This window comes from Scophthalmus maximus, chromosome 2 (genome assembly GCF_022379125.1).
Source record: "Scophthalmus maximus strain ysfricsl-2021 chromosome 2, ASM2237912v1, whole genome shotgun sequence".
NCBI classification, from domain to species: domain Eukaryota; kingdom Metazoa; phylum Chordata; class Actinopteri; order Pleuronectiformes; family Scophthalmidae; genus Scophthalmus; species Scophthalmus maximus.
Window position 1 is genome coordinate 27,122,155 of NC_061516.1, and position 15,822 is coordinate 27,137,976.

Genomic DNA, 15,822 nt, shown 5'->3' on the forward strand with positions numbered 1-15,822 from the left:
TATATCATGAGCTTCGACCTGCATGCCCGTTGCGAGTCTTGTCTCGGTCCGGAGCATGCAGGTGTAGCTCTCACGCCTCGGGCCACGTGTCCATACTGTGCACGCCTGCCCTTGGCCGAGAAGCAGCGGCGATGCAGGAGGTCGACGACGACGACGACGACGAAGACAGCTGGGCGAAGCACTGGAGATCCTGGATCCCTCAGGCTGACGCGAGTCACCTGACGCTGCTGGGCTTTGCTATAAATTGGCGAAATTGCTCGCCAGTGCCCACTCAGTGCATCATGTATCTGGACTCGTCCAGCATGTCTCGGGTTACCCCTGGACAGACGGTGACGGCTCTCTCCGTCATGCGTCTGCTGGGCATGATGTCAGCCGGTCATGTGGTGGTCCCTCTGGGACTCCTTCACATGAGGAAACTCCAGAGATGGTTCAGTCGACTGCGCCTCGACCCCATACGCCAGAAAATGCGCCTGGTAACTCTGCCCTCCTCCGTTCAGTCGGATCTGACTCATTGGGGAAACCCTCGGGTTCTGGCCGCGGGGGTTCCCCTGGGCAGGGTGACGTCGCACGTATCGGTCTTCACAGACGCGTCACTGTTCGGATGGGGAGGAATGTGTCAGGCTCAGGTCATAGGAGGAAAATGGCCAGAGCCTCCAACCCACCACATCAATTTTCTGAAGTTGTCCACGGTGCTGAAGGTGCTGCACCACTTCGCTCCCCTGCTGAGTGTGTGAGGACAGACAGCATGTGTTGGTGAGGACACACATCAGAGCGAGTGGAAGCTGAATCCAGCTCTCGTTCAGACGCTGTGGGAAGAGAAGAGAATAGGATAGACAGTGATGAACTGTGGACGAAATTAAGAAAGTAAGTCAGTTAGTTAAGCAGTCATTTGCACTTCATGTCATTCAATCTTAAATATTGAGTAAACTTTTACCATCAAAATATTCCCACTTTCTTGAGGCAAAGCTATCAGTTACGTCATCATAGGACATGCGTTTCAACCCACGTCATGATTCATGCTCACGATGGTCAGACCACTCAAACGTTCTTATCATTCTGTGGATTGCTGTCATATGATTAATAATTATATTAAGTGATCAAATAAGAGCAATGGGTGAGTCGGAGTCAGACTTACTGATTATAGATTTTATCTTTGAATGTGCCAGAATCAGTGACAGCGTTGATGCATCGACTCTTCATCAATCAGGACAACATGAGGACAAATACAAACTGAAGCCTCTGACGTGTTTTATATGAAAACATATTCACACAAATATGTAATGTAAAGGTTAATAAACATTTCATGACACATGAAATACTCGGTGTGATTGACTAAAGTACGTAATAAGTCCAGTTGGTCTATTTTTCTTTCAAACACCTTGAATTGTATTAAGGTTCATGTGAAATGTCTGCGCTGAGATGTTTTATTTTGAAATTAAAAAATCCCAATGTAAAGCGGAAGTGTCGTCGTCAATACAGGAAGCTGTAATATATCCTTCCCTGATTGGACGACCACACTTCACGCTCAGTCTGACCAATGAGCGAGCAGCAAGTGTAGCTACATATAGGCAACCTGCGGCGCCACGGCATTTTTCATCTCTTCCTCTCGACTACGACTGAACTGAATCATGTCTGGACGCGGAAAAGGAGCCGGCAAGACCAGAGCGAAGGCCAAGACCCGCTCCTCCAGGGCCGGACTCCAGTTCCCCGTCGGCCGTGTCCACAGACATCTGAGGAAGGGCAACTACGCCCAGCGTGTCGGTGCCGGAGCTCCGGTCTACCTGGCGGCGGTGCTCGAGTACCTGACCGCTGAGATCCTGGAGCTGGCCGGTAACGCGGCCCGCGACAACAAGAAAACCAGGATCATCCCCCGTCACCTGCAGCTGGCTGTCCGCAACGACGAGGAGCTCAACAAGCTGCTGGGCGGAGTCACTATCGCTCAGGGCGGCGTGCTGCCCAACATCCAGGCGGTGCTGCTGCCCAAGAAGACAGAGAAGCCCGCGAAGAAGTGAAGACCCCCGGGACCGACTGACCAACACAACGGCTCTTTTAAGAGCCACACACCCTGAACCAGAGAGAAGCTGCTTCCTGCACTGATATTCAAGAACACAAATCTATAGTCAAATAATGTCAGTTCGTCAAGAGAGTTCTAAAACTTAGGATCGTCAAAATGTTTTTAGTTTAAAGTTGTACTGGGTCGTGTCATCAGTCCGTATAGTTTTATTAAACGAGTCTAAACTCGTAACTCGGAGCAATTTGTATTTCTACACTGCGTCCGAGCAACAGACTGCCGGCAAGAAGTGAGACCCAGAACAGGAGACGTGGCTTCACCAGGGATTAGATGAAGTCCGAAGCTTGTGTTGCTCTACATCAATAAAACATTCGACCAGTTGTTTGTCAGGTGAATGAGGGAGAATCAGGAGTTTTGATTTTTTACTGCGGTCGAGTGACGAGTTTATACTGAGCATTACGGTTAGAGGTGCAAAAATTGTTTCACAAAAGAATAATCTTTATCGACACATGTCGTGAACATGAACCAACGTCCACAGTAAGTACTGATAAGTAAAAGAAACCACCCCCGTGTCGCTCATACAGATTTTAGTGACACTACCGTAATGATTAGTAAATCATACAAAGAACCTGAGGGCCCGCAGTCTGTACCATGTGACCTCATCGGTTTGACACTCTTACTTAATGAATATAAGTATAGTTAATACGTTACATCTTCATGTATAATGCAGCACATGTGGAATCTGTATGTCATAAGACACGTGACAATTCTATACAGAGGATCATGCGATCTTCAGGTTTCGTGTGTGTGGCTCTTAAAAGAGCCGTTGTGTGGTGTCGGGGGCCGGGAGACTCTACGCTCTCTCCCCGCGGATGCGGCGGGCCAGCTGGATGTCTTTGGGCATGATGGTGACCCTCTTGGCGTGGATGGCGCACAGGTTGGTGTCCTCGAACAGGCCGACCAGGTAAGCCTCGCTGGCCTCCTGCAGAGCCATGACGGCGGAGCTCTGGAAGCGCAGGTCGGTCTTGAAGTCCTGGGCGATCTCTCGCACCAGGCGCTGGAAGGGCAGCTTGCGGATCAGCAGCTCGGTGGACTTCTGGTAGCGGCGGATCTCCCGCAGCGCCACGGTACCGGGCCTGTAGCGGTGAGGCTTCTTCACGCCGCCGGTGGCCGGCGCGCTCTTGCGGGCAGCCTTGGTGGCGAGCTGCTTCCTGGGAGCTTTTCCTCCGGTGGACTTACGAGCGGTTTGTTTGGTTCTGGCCATTTTGTTTTTCTCTTCCTCAGTCAAAGCACGAATGTGGTGAAATAGTGTGAACAGAGGCTTTATAAAGGAAAGTGCCGGATCTACGTCACAGCTCGTTGGACCAATCCATGTAGAGCGCGCGCTGGAGCTACTCGGCTATTGGATGAAACGAATTTCAAAAATGAAAATGAACCAATCACGTTCGGCGGCAGTTTAACGGCTCCAGGACAAAAGAGGGAAAGAGTTCATGAATGATTTTATCAGAATAAAGTTTTAAACTGTTTTTCAATATTTTCATCAATAATTCAGTAACATTTGATAACTCTTTATACATCCCCCCCTTTTTTTTTTAAATAAATCATTTTAAGATTCTAGCTTTGTGATGTTCGTTGTGGCCTGAACAGACGGGCTCCAGGATTTTGCTTGATTCTTCTGTAGAAATATTTCAATATATATAAAAACTTCCGGACTTTATGATTTGTGATAATATATAACATAAATACCTACATCATTATAACACTGTTTTCTTCTTCTCTTTTCTTTCCACTCATGTTTGAATCTGAGCATCTAAAGAAACAGACAGTGAAATACATCTACAGTCAATGAATCCATGAAAACAACAACAACAGTTTTTACTGTGTCGTGTAAAATAATTCATGATAAAAAAGTGTCCCCGAACTTTGACCCCACTGTTCAATTACTGTAGATCAGAGAAGAAGAAAAAAGAAAAACAATGACTCTATTGTTGCCTTCAGGTGGTTTCTGTATTTGTATCTGCTGCAAAAAAAATTATATCTTTATCTATAGCTATATAGATATAGCTATAGATATATATAGTGGCGACACCTAGTGGTTGCGCTCGTGCACAGCCCTGAATGAACAGCATGCAGTGTTCACATGCTGAAGTGTCAATCAGAGAGAAGAGCATCAGTGAAGTGAAGCTGCACCTAAATGTCAGGACAGGTATGTGTATCTATATATTAATTTTGTACTGTATGATTTGTCTTAATTTTTCATTTTGTTTCTAATATGTTTGGGTTTTGTTAATATATTTATTTCAGTTTTTCACGGTGTTTGCTGGCTACAAGAAGATGTTGCTGATTAAAGAAGAAAATAAATACTGCGTGGTTCATCTGTACTGGAAGAAAAGTTTTGGGAGCAGCATAAAACTATTGCTCATATTGAAGAGAATCAGACCAATACACAAGTGAAACACGTTGTTTTTTTCTACTCGTAAGCAATGTTTTTAGTAAATATACTCAAACATGTGCCATCAAGTGGTAATTATTAATCATTCTTAACTCTTAATTCTTAAGTATAAGTGTAGATATTATTGCTGATATACAAACAGATATTAGTTAATATAATATCTGAAGTTGATACTGAAGTTTAATGAAAAGTTGACGGAGTCACAGCGCCGAGATGTTCAGTGGGCAGGAGGCGCATTACAAATGAACGGGAAACGGTTTAGAGCGTGAACGTTTGGCCAAAACACAACTGAACCATGCTAACATTTATAATGTGTAATACTGAAGAGCGGTGTCAGGCATTCCTCGTTAGTATAGTGGACAGTATCTCCGCCTGTCACGCGGAAGACCGGGGTTCGATTCCCCGACGGGGAGAAAACTTTTTTTTTTTTACAGTGGAAAGGAAATTAGTTGGAGTTTCATTTTAGCATTTGACGCCATCGTTAGCATGATTTGGCTATCTGTGTTTAGCTAAACGGCTCTAAACCGTTTCCCATTCATTCACTATGGTCGTGCTTAACCACTGCGGATGTAACGCGCCACCTGACAACTGAACATCTCGGCGCTGTCTCTCTTCATCGATTCTCCTTTTCTTGTGTAAGATATATATATATATATATATTCACAAAAAAATGTAAAAATATACGAATTTCAAAAATATAGAGAATAACAATAATAAATATAAAAGTTTACCTGAATATTAATAGTGGAAATAGTGCAGTAGTACAATCAGTTACCAGTAGTGTGCAGAGGAACATGGTAACATGAAGGTGAGTCCAGATTCTTTATGTCAGACAGAGGTGAGGTGTTATAAAGTGTTATGGCTTGTGGCAGGGAAGATTTCCTGTAACGGTCCTTGTGACAGCAAAGCTGAATTGGTCTATTGGAGAAGGAGCTCCGCTGTCTGTCCAGTGTGAGGTGGAGAGGATGGTCAGAGTTTATCCATGATGGATAACAGTTTGCTCATAGTCCTCCTCTCCACCACAGCTTCAAACGCGTACATTTTACATGTCCTTGTAGTCCTCCACTGTCTCCACCTCCTCCCCCAGAATGAAAAGGGACTGTGAAGCTGTTCTCTTCCTCCTGATCCGGACCTGTTTATGTATATCAGCTATAATAGAAAAAAAGAGTTGTCCTTTTCTGTTTGTGTTCCTTTATATATATGGACATGAATCTGTCTCATCATTCTTTGCCATTTAAAAGGTTCTTGAATTTCTTTTTTTTGCACGGAAATTATGTATCTGCATTTTTTTGCACTTGTGTTTTTCAATGTTAAATACACCAAAATAAATTGGTGTCCCGGATGTTGCATCTGGATTTTCTTTTACACAGAATTTTTTTAATGCAGATTTTTTTTTCATTTAATTTGTTTATGTAGACTTGTTTGTTTTTTTACACAGGATTTTTTTTTACATTGAAGTGAAAATCAGTTATTGTTGTGTTGAATTTATCTGCAAAAAATTCAGATACGTAACTTCAATGCAAAAAAAAAATCATTAGTAGAAATTCAATGCCTACTTAAATTTCAAAGTCTGGTGAGACACATAATCTAACATACTTATATTTGCTTCAGATTTTAATGTGAACACATTGAAAGAATTTATTTATCTGCTTTACATGTGAAAATTGTCTTCGTCTCAAAATAACAAACTCTGTTGGTGAATATCTGTGCGTATTAATATTTAATTGTTTTGAATTACTAATGACAATGTCCGGCCCAAGGCCAAATCGTTTCCGTAGTGTAGTGGTTATCACGTTCGCCTCACACGCGAAAGGTCCCCGGTTCGAAACCGGGCGGAAACAGGTCATCATTTTGTCAATAATTAATAACATAATCTGCTACAGTCTGTCTCTGTCAATCACACGTTGTTTGTCGTGTGGATAAAAATATTAACTACATTAATCAACAGTCTATGCATTTGATATACTTCGATTTCACAAAATACACGTTTTACTCCACTACACTTTCTGACAGGGATGGTTCATTAGTTATTAGTTATTGACCGAATCAATTTCACCCGCTCTGCTTAAAAAAAAAGAAAAAAGAACGAAGTCAGGAACACGAGTCCCTGAAGGCACCACGCAACTACTCTAACCGGACAGTCCGTGAAGGCAACGCGAGAGCCGCGCAGTGCAGTGACGCAGCAGTCACGTGATGACGTGCACAGAAACAAACATGGCGCCGCGAAATTCATCACAACTCTGCTGTGAGTGGGTTTTATAAAAACTGAATCTGTTTTGGTTCGTTGTGTTTTGCGGAAACTTCTAAAGTATTAAATACAAAAAGAAAATACAATTTTTTTGCTGTAACTTCGCGGTTTCGTCACGAGTGAAGATTAAAACACGACTCTTATCAGTGACTCGTGTTCACTTTGTTTCCATGTGAACCGATGTTTTCATGATGTTTAAGCTAACGACGTTAGCTCGAACACAAGACTCTGTGAAGGAGCTGCAGCTTCAGTCTGCTCGTGTCTCTGACTCTTCTCCTTCTTCTTCTCCATCACAGAGGTTGGTTCGTGGTTGTGGGTCCACGCTCGAGCTGCCGGGCAGATGAGAGGAAGAGGAGGACACGTCATCTTCATCATCAGCAGGTACGTGTTCATCGTCGCTCTGCTGCTGTTTCAACAAATGTTTTCTGGGAGGAAACTGAAAACCGTGTTAGTGAAATCGATGTGACCTTTTTGTAACTGTAATCTAATAAAGTTTTAAAATACTCTAATACTTTAAAAAAATGCGTTCAGACATAGTTTTATGATTCATGTTATTTTTAACGCCATCGTGTCGCAAAAACTTCTGTCCCGACTCTCAGAACAATGAGTGTGGTTAAAAGGTCGGTGGCCCTTTGGCCTCAATGTACTGAGACAGAGCGTTTCTCTACTCGGAGTTTCTTCTAGTTGAACATTTCCGACTCTCAGGTCGTAATTCCGAGTTCCGAGATTATACTGGAAAAATAAACCCGACTTCCAAGTTTCGAGCTCCGATTTTCCCGAGGTATAATGGAACGCAGGGTCAAACTCATCAGTCTGACTGGGCTGGGGAGGGACACCATGCACTGACCACTTGTTGATCTGTTGTAACGAACCAGATATCTCCTCTTGTAATAAATACTTTCTGCTTCAACACGTCCACGTTCTTCGTCTTCCTGATTTCGAACCACATCAGGTTTTTTTCTATGACGTTCCGCTTGTGTGGTTTTTTTTGTCAAGTCACTCGGGAGCCGAGCAGAATGTCTCTGAGGAAACAAGCGGTCCAGGACGCCAGTTTCGTTCCGTCTGAAACTGAAAGCATCGACGAAAACACGCAGGAGCTCGAGGTCGTCGTCGACGATGACGATGACGATGACGGAGACGCGAAGGTAAAGGAGTGAACTCAGGTTCAGGTTTAAGTTAGTGGAAGCTGTTTGTTGTAGCTTAGAATTGTAGCTAATCTTTTTTATTTTACGATCATAGATATTTTTCCCAGACGGTACTAAATGTAACTCTTGTAGTTGAATGAAGTTTGAAATGTTCCTCTAGTGAATTATGAGTGCGTTCTTTGTAAAATGTGTCTTGTTTTTTCGTCTAAGAGGTTAAAAAAAAACAACTGCCATTCTGTGTAAACACAAAGTTTTCACGAACTCTCAGAATTTGTAACCGTCGCTCGTTCTTCCAGGACGAACTCTCGTCAGCACTTCTATCGCCGTCGACGGCGACTCGACACAAACGCAGGAGAGAGCGGGAAAACAAACCCAAATCCAAAGGTACGAAAACACCTGGAACCGAGAGTTAAACCACGATACCATTAAAAAAAATTCATTTGGAACAGGAAGAGAATGGTCCCTGTGACGACGCTGTGTTTGTTCAATGGTGAATCCGTGACGAAGAGTTTTTGTCGTCGTTGTTTTTCTCAGAGATGACTGAGGAGGAGATGATGGACCTCGCTCTACGTATGAGCGAACAGGAAGCCAGCGACGACGCCTTCAGGCTGCAGCAGGAAGAGGCGGCCGTGATGAAAGCCATCGAAGAGAGCGTGAGCACCAATCAGACGGATTCATCTCTCATCTTGTCATAACCTTGACCTTTTGTGCCAAACACAATATAGATAATTTGTCTTCTTCTTCTCTTGTAGATGGTCGCCCAGAGTCAGAGTCTGCTTGCTGACGGCGACAGCGAACCACAGCTCAGGCTCTGCTCTCGACCCAAACTCTCGAGGGGGAAGAGGACGTCGGCCCTCGAGCGGATGTCACCTGACACGGACCAGACCCGAGGTGAGTCGCCGACCGAAAAAACCCAAAAATGGTTAAAAATATCCTGCAGGCACTCAGTGAGTCATAATCTAAATTCTGTGGCTTTTTATTCCCCAGAAACAAAAGGAGCTGGAGATGAAAATAATAATAATAACCGGAATAAGAAGCGGAAGAGGAAAGAAGCAGGAAGTCCTGAGGTTTCTCTCTGCAGCTCCGAGCCTCAGGACTCACCTCAGGTCTGACAGGACAAAGGTTCCTCACGTCCCCTTTTGTTTTTTGACTACAACTGATAATTATTGTTATTGATTCATGTGTTGTTCTCAGAGCTCTGACTCGACGCAGATCGACGACTGTCCTCTCCGTACGTCGCCCGTCTTCCCGTCATCGGCCTGCAGAGCAGCGGTCCACATCCCGCGGCTGGGCCGGGACCTGCTGGACGACTGCAGAACATCGGGCTTCGTGTTGTGCTCTCAGGACACATTTACATCCACTCTGCCCGCTCAGCCTGAGAGCCCAACGTTTCCCAGAAGCCCCGGTGTCCTCGCTTCGTGCACCAAGAGTCCCGTCTTCTCGGAGACGGAGCAGGGAGACAGCGGGGCGATGCATCTGAGTCCCGAGTATCTGAAAAGTCCCGTGTTCGGCAGGAATACTCAGCGTGAGGAGTCTCAACACGACCCGCTCATCAGCGTCTGTACTTCCAACAGCGAACACTCAGGGATCGTGTTCTCGTCTCAGGATAGTTCCTCCTCCTCAGTGAGGACCGCGTCCTGTCGGCCTCACAGCCCCGTGTTCCCCAGAAGCCCCGGCCTTCCTGTGAAACCCCGTTCCCCTGAGAGATCATCGATCTGCCCGGTGCCGGACCGAGGACAGAAGGAGACGTCTGAGGCTCCTTCGGCTTCAGAGGTCAAAGGTCCAAACGGGGACGTGACGCTGTCGATCATCTGCGGTCCGTCTCAGAGGACGAGGCAGGCGAGGAGGTTTCGAGTAAAAGTACGAATAAAACATGAGTCATGCTTTTAAATTTCTCAGAATTGATAATGTAGAAAATACGAAAACAAATATTTTTACATTTATTGAATATTCAAGTTCTATATATTTGTTTTTTATTTCCGTTTTCTTTTAATTTCTATAACTGTAAAATATGAAACAACAATTACCTTTCTTTTTCGTAAGGATTTGATAATGACATTAAGAATCATCGGCAATTCTTTTTCTCTTTGACTCATCATTTCCTCGTCTCTCTTGTTTTGTGAACGCAGAGCGTCGACGCTCCTGATGACCGGTCGAACGCCGTCGCCGCATCCCCTCACTCAGGTACAGTAGCACACTCTGAGGTCAGAGGTCAGAGGTCGTCTGTGTGTTGATCTCTCTGATGTTCGTATTCCTGGTTTCACAGACGATTCGCTGCAGCTGATCGAATCGCCCGAGGAGCCAAACGCAGCGGCGACGGAGCCGAGCGTCGACATGACGCTGCTCTGGTCCGACGAGGACGAGGATGATGTCACGGTACGGAGACTCTGTGGCTATGGATTCTTCCACTAGTACACAACGACTTCACCACTTCCTGTTTTTCGCTAAAATACTACATTTACCATCTGTGGCTTTAAACAGTCGTTTTTAATCACACAAACAGGAAGTGATGATGTCGTCGCGGAGATAAACAAATGTAAACAATTTTTTGTTTTGTTTTGTTTTCACCTTGTCGTCATCGTTTCCTCCGTCCGCCTGCCTCAGCCGGCGGGTTCTCCCAGCCCGGTCTTCCCAGAAGAGAGACCCGTTGGCGGGGCCGCCGAAGTTCCCGCCGGTGCCGCCGCCATGAACCACGTGACCGCAGCTTCTCCCGGGACAGACAAGTCGGAGAGCAGGTAGAGAACTGGGAACCAGCACCAAAAACACTCCCACACACGTAGAGACGAACTGGACTAATCAGAGAGCTTCTGTGTTTCTCCAGCTCCGCCTGCCGACAGCAGCGTCCCACCACGGAGCTGCAGCCAACTAGCAGCAGCAGCCAGGGGGCGTCGCCTACCCCGACGGTTCACTACTACTGGGGGGTTCCCTTCTGTCCGCGAGGCCTTGACCCAGACTCCTACACTCAGGTGGGATATTTCATCCTGATACAAGTTAGAAACAGATTCATGATCTTCTGATTCCATTTTTAACACCAAATGAAAAAAAAAAAATTTCTTCCTGTAATAGCATATTTTTTTTAGGAATTTAAAAAGTGTTGATCCGTTATCATCAGCCTGAGCTGTGTCGAGGTTTACGAAAGAATATTCGTGCCAAATTAGCATTTGTTGAAGTTGAAATGTGAAGAAAAAAGTCAAACGAAATCTGATCATTTTCTTTTAAATCATACATATCTAGAACAAAGTTGAAATATTCAAGAATAAACTTTAATAATCTTGAAATTTTCTAGATTAAAGTGGAAGAATATATCAAACTGCTGATGTCATGTGACATCCTGCTTCCAAAGGATAAAACCACACGAAACGTGGAAAGACAGAAAACTTTGTTCTCAAAATGCAAAAGAAAATTAACATAATCTTCCTACTAAAGATTTCGTGTCACTGACGTAAAGAAGCTTTTACATTTTACTCACCGATTTTTCTTCAAATCTTTTACCTGCTGCTATATATTATATATGTATATATATAATATTTATATGTTCCTGTCCTGTGTCGTCAGGTTATCCTGGCTCAGATGAACGTGTACGACCAGAGTCTGAAACTCGCTCAGAGGCGTCTGCTGAGAAAAGCTCCGTGGGGCGACGCCATCCTGCCGCGAGTCGAGGTGACAAGTGAATCTGACGTTGAGACGTCAACTTGAAGTTTGATCCTGAAACTCGATAATGTTGAAGTTGAAATCTCATGTTCACCGTTTCCTGTATTGTTGTTGTTGATGTTTTTTTCTTCTAGAAATCCCCATCACCTGATTCGCCGGCTGAGTCGCCTCATCGTCCCGCCCCTCGCAGGTAAAACTCCTGCACAGGAAAAATAATCTCAAATCATTTAAAAAATCCAACGATGAAATAATGTTTTGAACTGTTTCTTTAATTTTCTTCAGTTTTATCTGCTGCTCGTGCGTGTGTGTACTCAGACTGTAAACGTCTCCCCCTGCAGTAGAGTCTGTTGGCCATTAGGTGTCAGGACTAACTGAAGAATCACCAAACTCAAATGTTCAGTTTGTTTCTTTCACTGTTTTCGCTCGGATCAGATGAAAACTTTGTCCACATATTTTCCAGACGAGGCCTCAGACTGAGAGACAGGAACCAGTGTGAGACTCGTCCAGAGGAGGAAGAGGAGCAGCAGGATGGAGAGGAAGAGGAGGGAGAGAAAGAGAAGAGCGAGGGAGTAAGAGGAGGAGGAGGAGGTGGTGAAGAACCACAGACGGATACTGACGAGTGTGAAGTTTGTCCAGGTACAGAAACCTCTCACTACTTCACTTTTTGAGAAATGTATTTATTTGAATGTTTCAGTACAATTCTGCTCGTTATTAAATGTGTGACATTGATTCTGTGTCTGTCAGCACGTCGTCTCCTTTTCCTGATGGTCAAGTCGTAAAATCAGCTGCTGTGAAATGAAACTTTATTATCAATAAATTTAGTCAATGTTTTTCTTCTTTTTTTAAAAAAAAAAACAGAAACTCAACTGAGTAACCATGACGACGACGACGACAGCACTCAAGACCTGACAACGGACGCCGACGCTGGAGCGGTGGTGCGTTCATGTCGGTCGTGACGTCTGATTAAACATCACGTCAAATAAAAATCACAACTTCCTGTTTTCCTCCGCAGCTCCGACCTGAGAGTCCAGATCTTCCTGAGGTGGAGACGATTCCTCCGGACGTGGCCCAGCCGCCGTCACAGGAGGACGGGGACGAGATGGAGGTGGACGGTGAGACTTCACGTCAAACGAACAGAACATTTTAATTTAAATCCTCTGAAGAAATGATCATACGTGACTGTTTTTCCGGCAGCAGTCTGCGGAACGTCGGAGGGGAAACCTCAGGAGGCGACGGAGGAGGAGCGGCCGGATCCAGTGGAGGAGGTGAAAAGGGGCCGAATGTCGACGTCTCCGGAGGCAGAAAAACAAACGGCTGCCATCGTCCCTCCGATTCCTGAGGCCGTCGTGGTCGACTGTCCCATCTGCCAGGGCTCGTTCCCGGCGGCGAGGATCGAGTGGCATGCGGCGTACTGCGACGGGGAGGTGGCCGTCGTGGGTGAGAGGCATCCGGCAGGTGAGAGGAACTCACGGTCGTAAACTGTGAACGGTTTTTGAGGTTTTGGTTCGGTTGAAATATTTTGTGTGTTTGTTTTCCGGCCAGTGTCGTTGAAGCCTTGCAGGAAGAGACCGCGTCAAGCCCAGGAGATGAGCGACTCGTCCGACAGGTGGGTGGTCGTCTTCGTCGTCACCTGGAACAAACAAGCTCCTCGTTGTTTTCTGAACAAATCGTTTCATTTATTTTCCTCCTCAGGAACCCAGAGAAGTGTTACATCTGTCAGAAGAACGTTCCTCTGAGGGATTACAGCCGACACACGGAGCTCTGCCTCCGACAGCGGCGGCCGGACACGTCTGACTCAGTGAGTCTCCATGGAAACATACAGAAAATCATAACAGGTTATAGATATGTTTGTTAAACAGAAAACTTCTCCCTTGTGTCTCTGATGTTCCAGAGAGGAAATCTGCTCTCGGCTCTGGAGCAAACTGAAAACAGAAGTTCAGGTAAAATCTGAACTGATGAAGTTTGTTTTTCCAGATGATTAATAACAAGATTTGTGTTGTTTTCGTTTGTTCTGACGTGTTGTTGTTGTTGTTTTGTTCCCAGAAGCCGGACCGTCGGGGTCCAGACTCCAGCCGAGGTAAAACAAGGTTTATTTTTACAAAACTGAAATATTTAAAACAATAAATATAGTATGAAAAGAAATTATCTGACAAACAAACAGCAGCTAAAACAATTAAAAAAATATTCATTTTCTAATTCAACTATGTAACTGTTTTAATTCCAGTTTATTTGTGAGAAATCTAAGTGTTTCCATGATTCTATCGATCAATAATTCAGCAGAGGTTCACAACCCGGGGGGTCGGGCCCCTCGAGGTTCACAGCATGAATCTGAGGGGTAGGAAGAAAAAATAAATTGTCTTTTAAGTTTGTTGGAGACGTAGAACCTGGAGGAAGTGATTCTTTTCGCTTTTTCTTCCAGCGGTTATTGAGATCAAACCATGTGAGAAGTTTCCCTCTTATATAAATAAAGATGACAACTTTGCTTCTGACTACTTCATTTTTGCACAAGCGAAACAAGTTGGGATCCTCAGTTATCATCTTTATGTCTTTTATTTTGTAGGATTAATATCTTAATCTGTAAGGCTAATGCAGCTGCCAGATGTAGAACAATAGCATACAACAATTAATACTATATAAATATAGAAACCACTTCAAGTACGTCACTTGAGTAATTGTACTTGATTCACGTTGTTGTCGTGTGTTCACTTCCTGTTTAGAGAGGTCATCGACCTGCGGGATGATGATGATGAAGACGAGGAGGGGGCGGGGGGCAGCACTCCAGCCGTCAGGATCAGCAACTCTCCCATCAGATCCTTCACTCCCATCTCAGAAGCCGCCGGCTGCCTCATTGACTTCAGGAGACAACCGCGAGTCAAGAAGATGAGTCGAAGACGGAGATGAAGAGGATCGTGAGGAATCTGTGTCACTGACTGAAAACCTACAGATTCATGATGCCGGACGACTGAACGTTTTCCTCCCAACATCAAACGTTGGATATTTATGCAGGTGAAATCTTGAATGTGTAAAATCTTTAAATCTGTTTTCACCCGATCTCGACTCTTTTCTGTTCCACTACTCGGCTCCGACGTCCAGCGGAGCGACCCGGTTCACAACAACATCACAACAACATCACGATAACGCCCCGCGACCAAAAAGACTCATTTATATAGACAGAAAGAAAGCCTCCGTTTTGAAACACTAAGAAAAACAGTTCTCGTGGTTTTGTTTTTTCTTTTCATGTGAAACAGGAATAAAAAGTGACTGTCCTCGAAAAACTCAGAATTTCCCCTTTTAAAGGTCAGAAACGTTCCAGAGCAGCAGAAAGTGAAAGTGAACCTGAACGCATCACAGACACGAACAAGTGGATCAGAAATGTTCCTGTTCTGATCTGGAACCAGATTCAAAAATCATCTTCAGACAGAAATACAGAAGCAACATGTCGGAAAACATTTAGACATTTTTTTCTCCCCATCTTCTGTCTTTGGAAACTGTTTCTGCACTTTAGATGAAGTTTGACTGAACCACGACGACGTCCGGACGACGCTGCTCCGTCGCCTTTTTCAGGGCAAAATATGTATAATATTTTTCACAGCTGAAAAATGAAACTTTAATACTTGTTGAGAATCTTTTCTCCTCAAACGATCCAGCGTCGCTTCAGTTCAACCGTCGAACTGAGGTTTGAGTTTCCTGTTTGTTTTGTAAGAATCTGTCACAATGTGAGAGTTTCACAAACCGGGTCGAAGAGTCGGGGAAGAAAACTGTGACAGAATAATACAATTAATATGGATCATAACATGAAATATGAAGATTTACTGTATATTTTCCTCGAACCTGCACTTTGTCAGCAGATGAAGTTTATAGCCTGATCATCAGCTGATAAGGATCATGTGATCTGATCAAAAGTCCAGAATATTTTCTCACCTGTGTTTAGATTTTATTTCTGTCTTGGTTTTTTTATGAGAATAAATAATGTCAATGTTTTCTTTTAATTTATGACAGTAAAAAAAATGTGTTATTACAAAAAAACTTGACTTTAGTTTCTTTAATAGAAACAAAAACAACAAGTGTCAAAAAACAAAAAAGACAAAATTAATTTTGTTAAAACTAAAATGACTTTATGGATTTTGTTTTTAAACGGATGATCCCCAGAATAAACTAAGAATTTGAGGGATTCTCTGACTTTTCTTTTATGATTATTATTATTATTATTACGAATATTAAAACAGAAATCCACTGCAGGAGGCAATTAATGAAAACTTTGAATGGACTTAAATAAGTCAACTTCATTATTATATCACAAAGATTATTGCGAAGT

The 15,822-nt window shown here is 44.0% G+C and overlaps 3 protein-coding genes and 2 non-coding genes across 6 annotated transcripts; 4 read left to right on the forward strand and 1 right to left on the reverse strand.

The window, feature by feature from the left end:
• Positions 1 to 1,553: 1,553 nt before the first annotated feature.
• Positions 1,554 to 4,374, forward strand: LOC118300301 (late histone H2A.L3). Its single transcript, XM_047328446.1, has one exon. It carries the CDS (start codon positions 1,629 to 1,631, stop codon positions 2,010 to 2,012), a length of 384 nt encoding a protein of 127 aa, XP_047184402.1. The 5' UTR covers positions 1,554 to 1,628; the 3' UTR covers positions 2,013 to 4,374.
• Positions 2,857 to 3,289, reverse strand: LOC118300296 (histone H3). Its single transcript, XM_035624597.2, has one exon. It carries the CDS (start codon positions 3,273 to 3,275, stop codon positions 2,865 to 2,867), a length of 411 nt encoding a protein of 136 aa, XP_035480490.1. The 5' UTR covers positions 3,276 to 3,289; the 3' UTR covers positions 2,857 to 2,864.
• Positions 4,375 to 4,804: 430 nt separating the features above from the next.
• trnad-guc lies at positions 4,805 to 4,876 on the forward strand. Its single transcript has one exon. It is a non-coding gene; the product is annotated as a tRNA-Asp (tRNA).
• Positions 4,877 to 6,231: 1,355 nt separating this feature from the next.
• trnav-cac lies at positions 6,232 to 6,304 on the forward strand. The gene has a single exon. It is a non-coding gene; the product is annotated as a tRNA-Val (tRNA).
• A 303-nt stretch (positions 6,305 to 6,607) lies between these two features.
• uimc1 (ubiquitin interaction motif containing 1) lies at positions 6,608 to 15,678 on the forward strand. Of its 2 annotated transcripts, none has more exons than XM_035625468.2 (23): positions 6,608 to 6,708; positions 7,008 to 7,092; positions 7,708 to 7,856; positions 8,153 to 8,240; positions 8,391 to 8,509; positions 8,609 to 8,747; positions 8,844 to 8,962; positions 9,051 to 9,716; positions 9,986 to 10,040; positions 10,123 to 10,232; positions 10,461 to 10,591; positions 10,678 to 10,822; positions 11,412 to 11,516; positions 11,642 to 11,697; positions 11,968 to 12,143; positions 12,366 to 12,442; positions 12,520 to 12,619; positions 12,702 to 12,962; positions 13,050 to 13,113; positions 13,200 to 13,305; positions 13,399 to 13,447; positions 13,551 to 13,584; positions 14,225 to 15,678. In XM_035625468.2, the coding sequence occupies exons 3-23, from the start codon at positions 7,728 to 7,730 to the stop codon at positions 14,406 to 14,408; spliced, it is 2,913 nt and encodes a 970-aa protein (XP_035481361.2). In that variant the 5' UTR covers positions 6,608 to 6,708; positions 7,008 to 7,092; positions 7,708 to 7,727; the 3' UTR covers positions 14,409 to 15,678. The 2 variants fall into 2 exon arrangements, with proteins under 2 accessions (XP_035481361.2, XP_035481362.2); XM_035625469.2 differs by having other exon boundaries at positions 12,705 to 12,962.
• Positions 15,679 to 15,822: the final 144 nt, after the last annotated feature.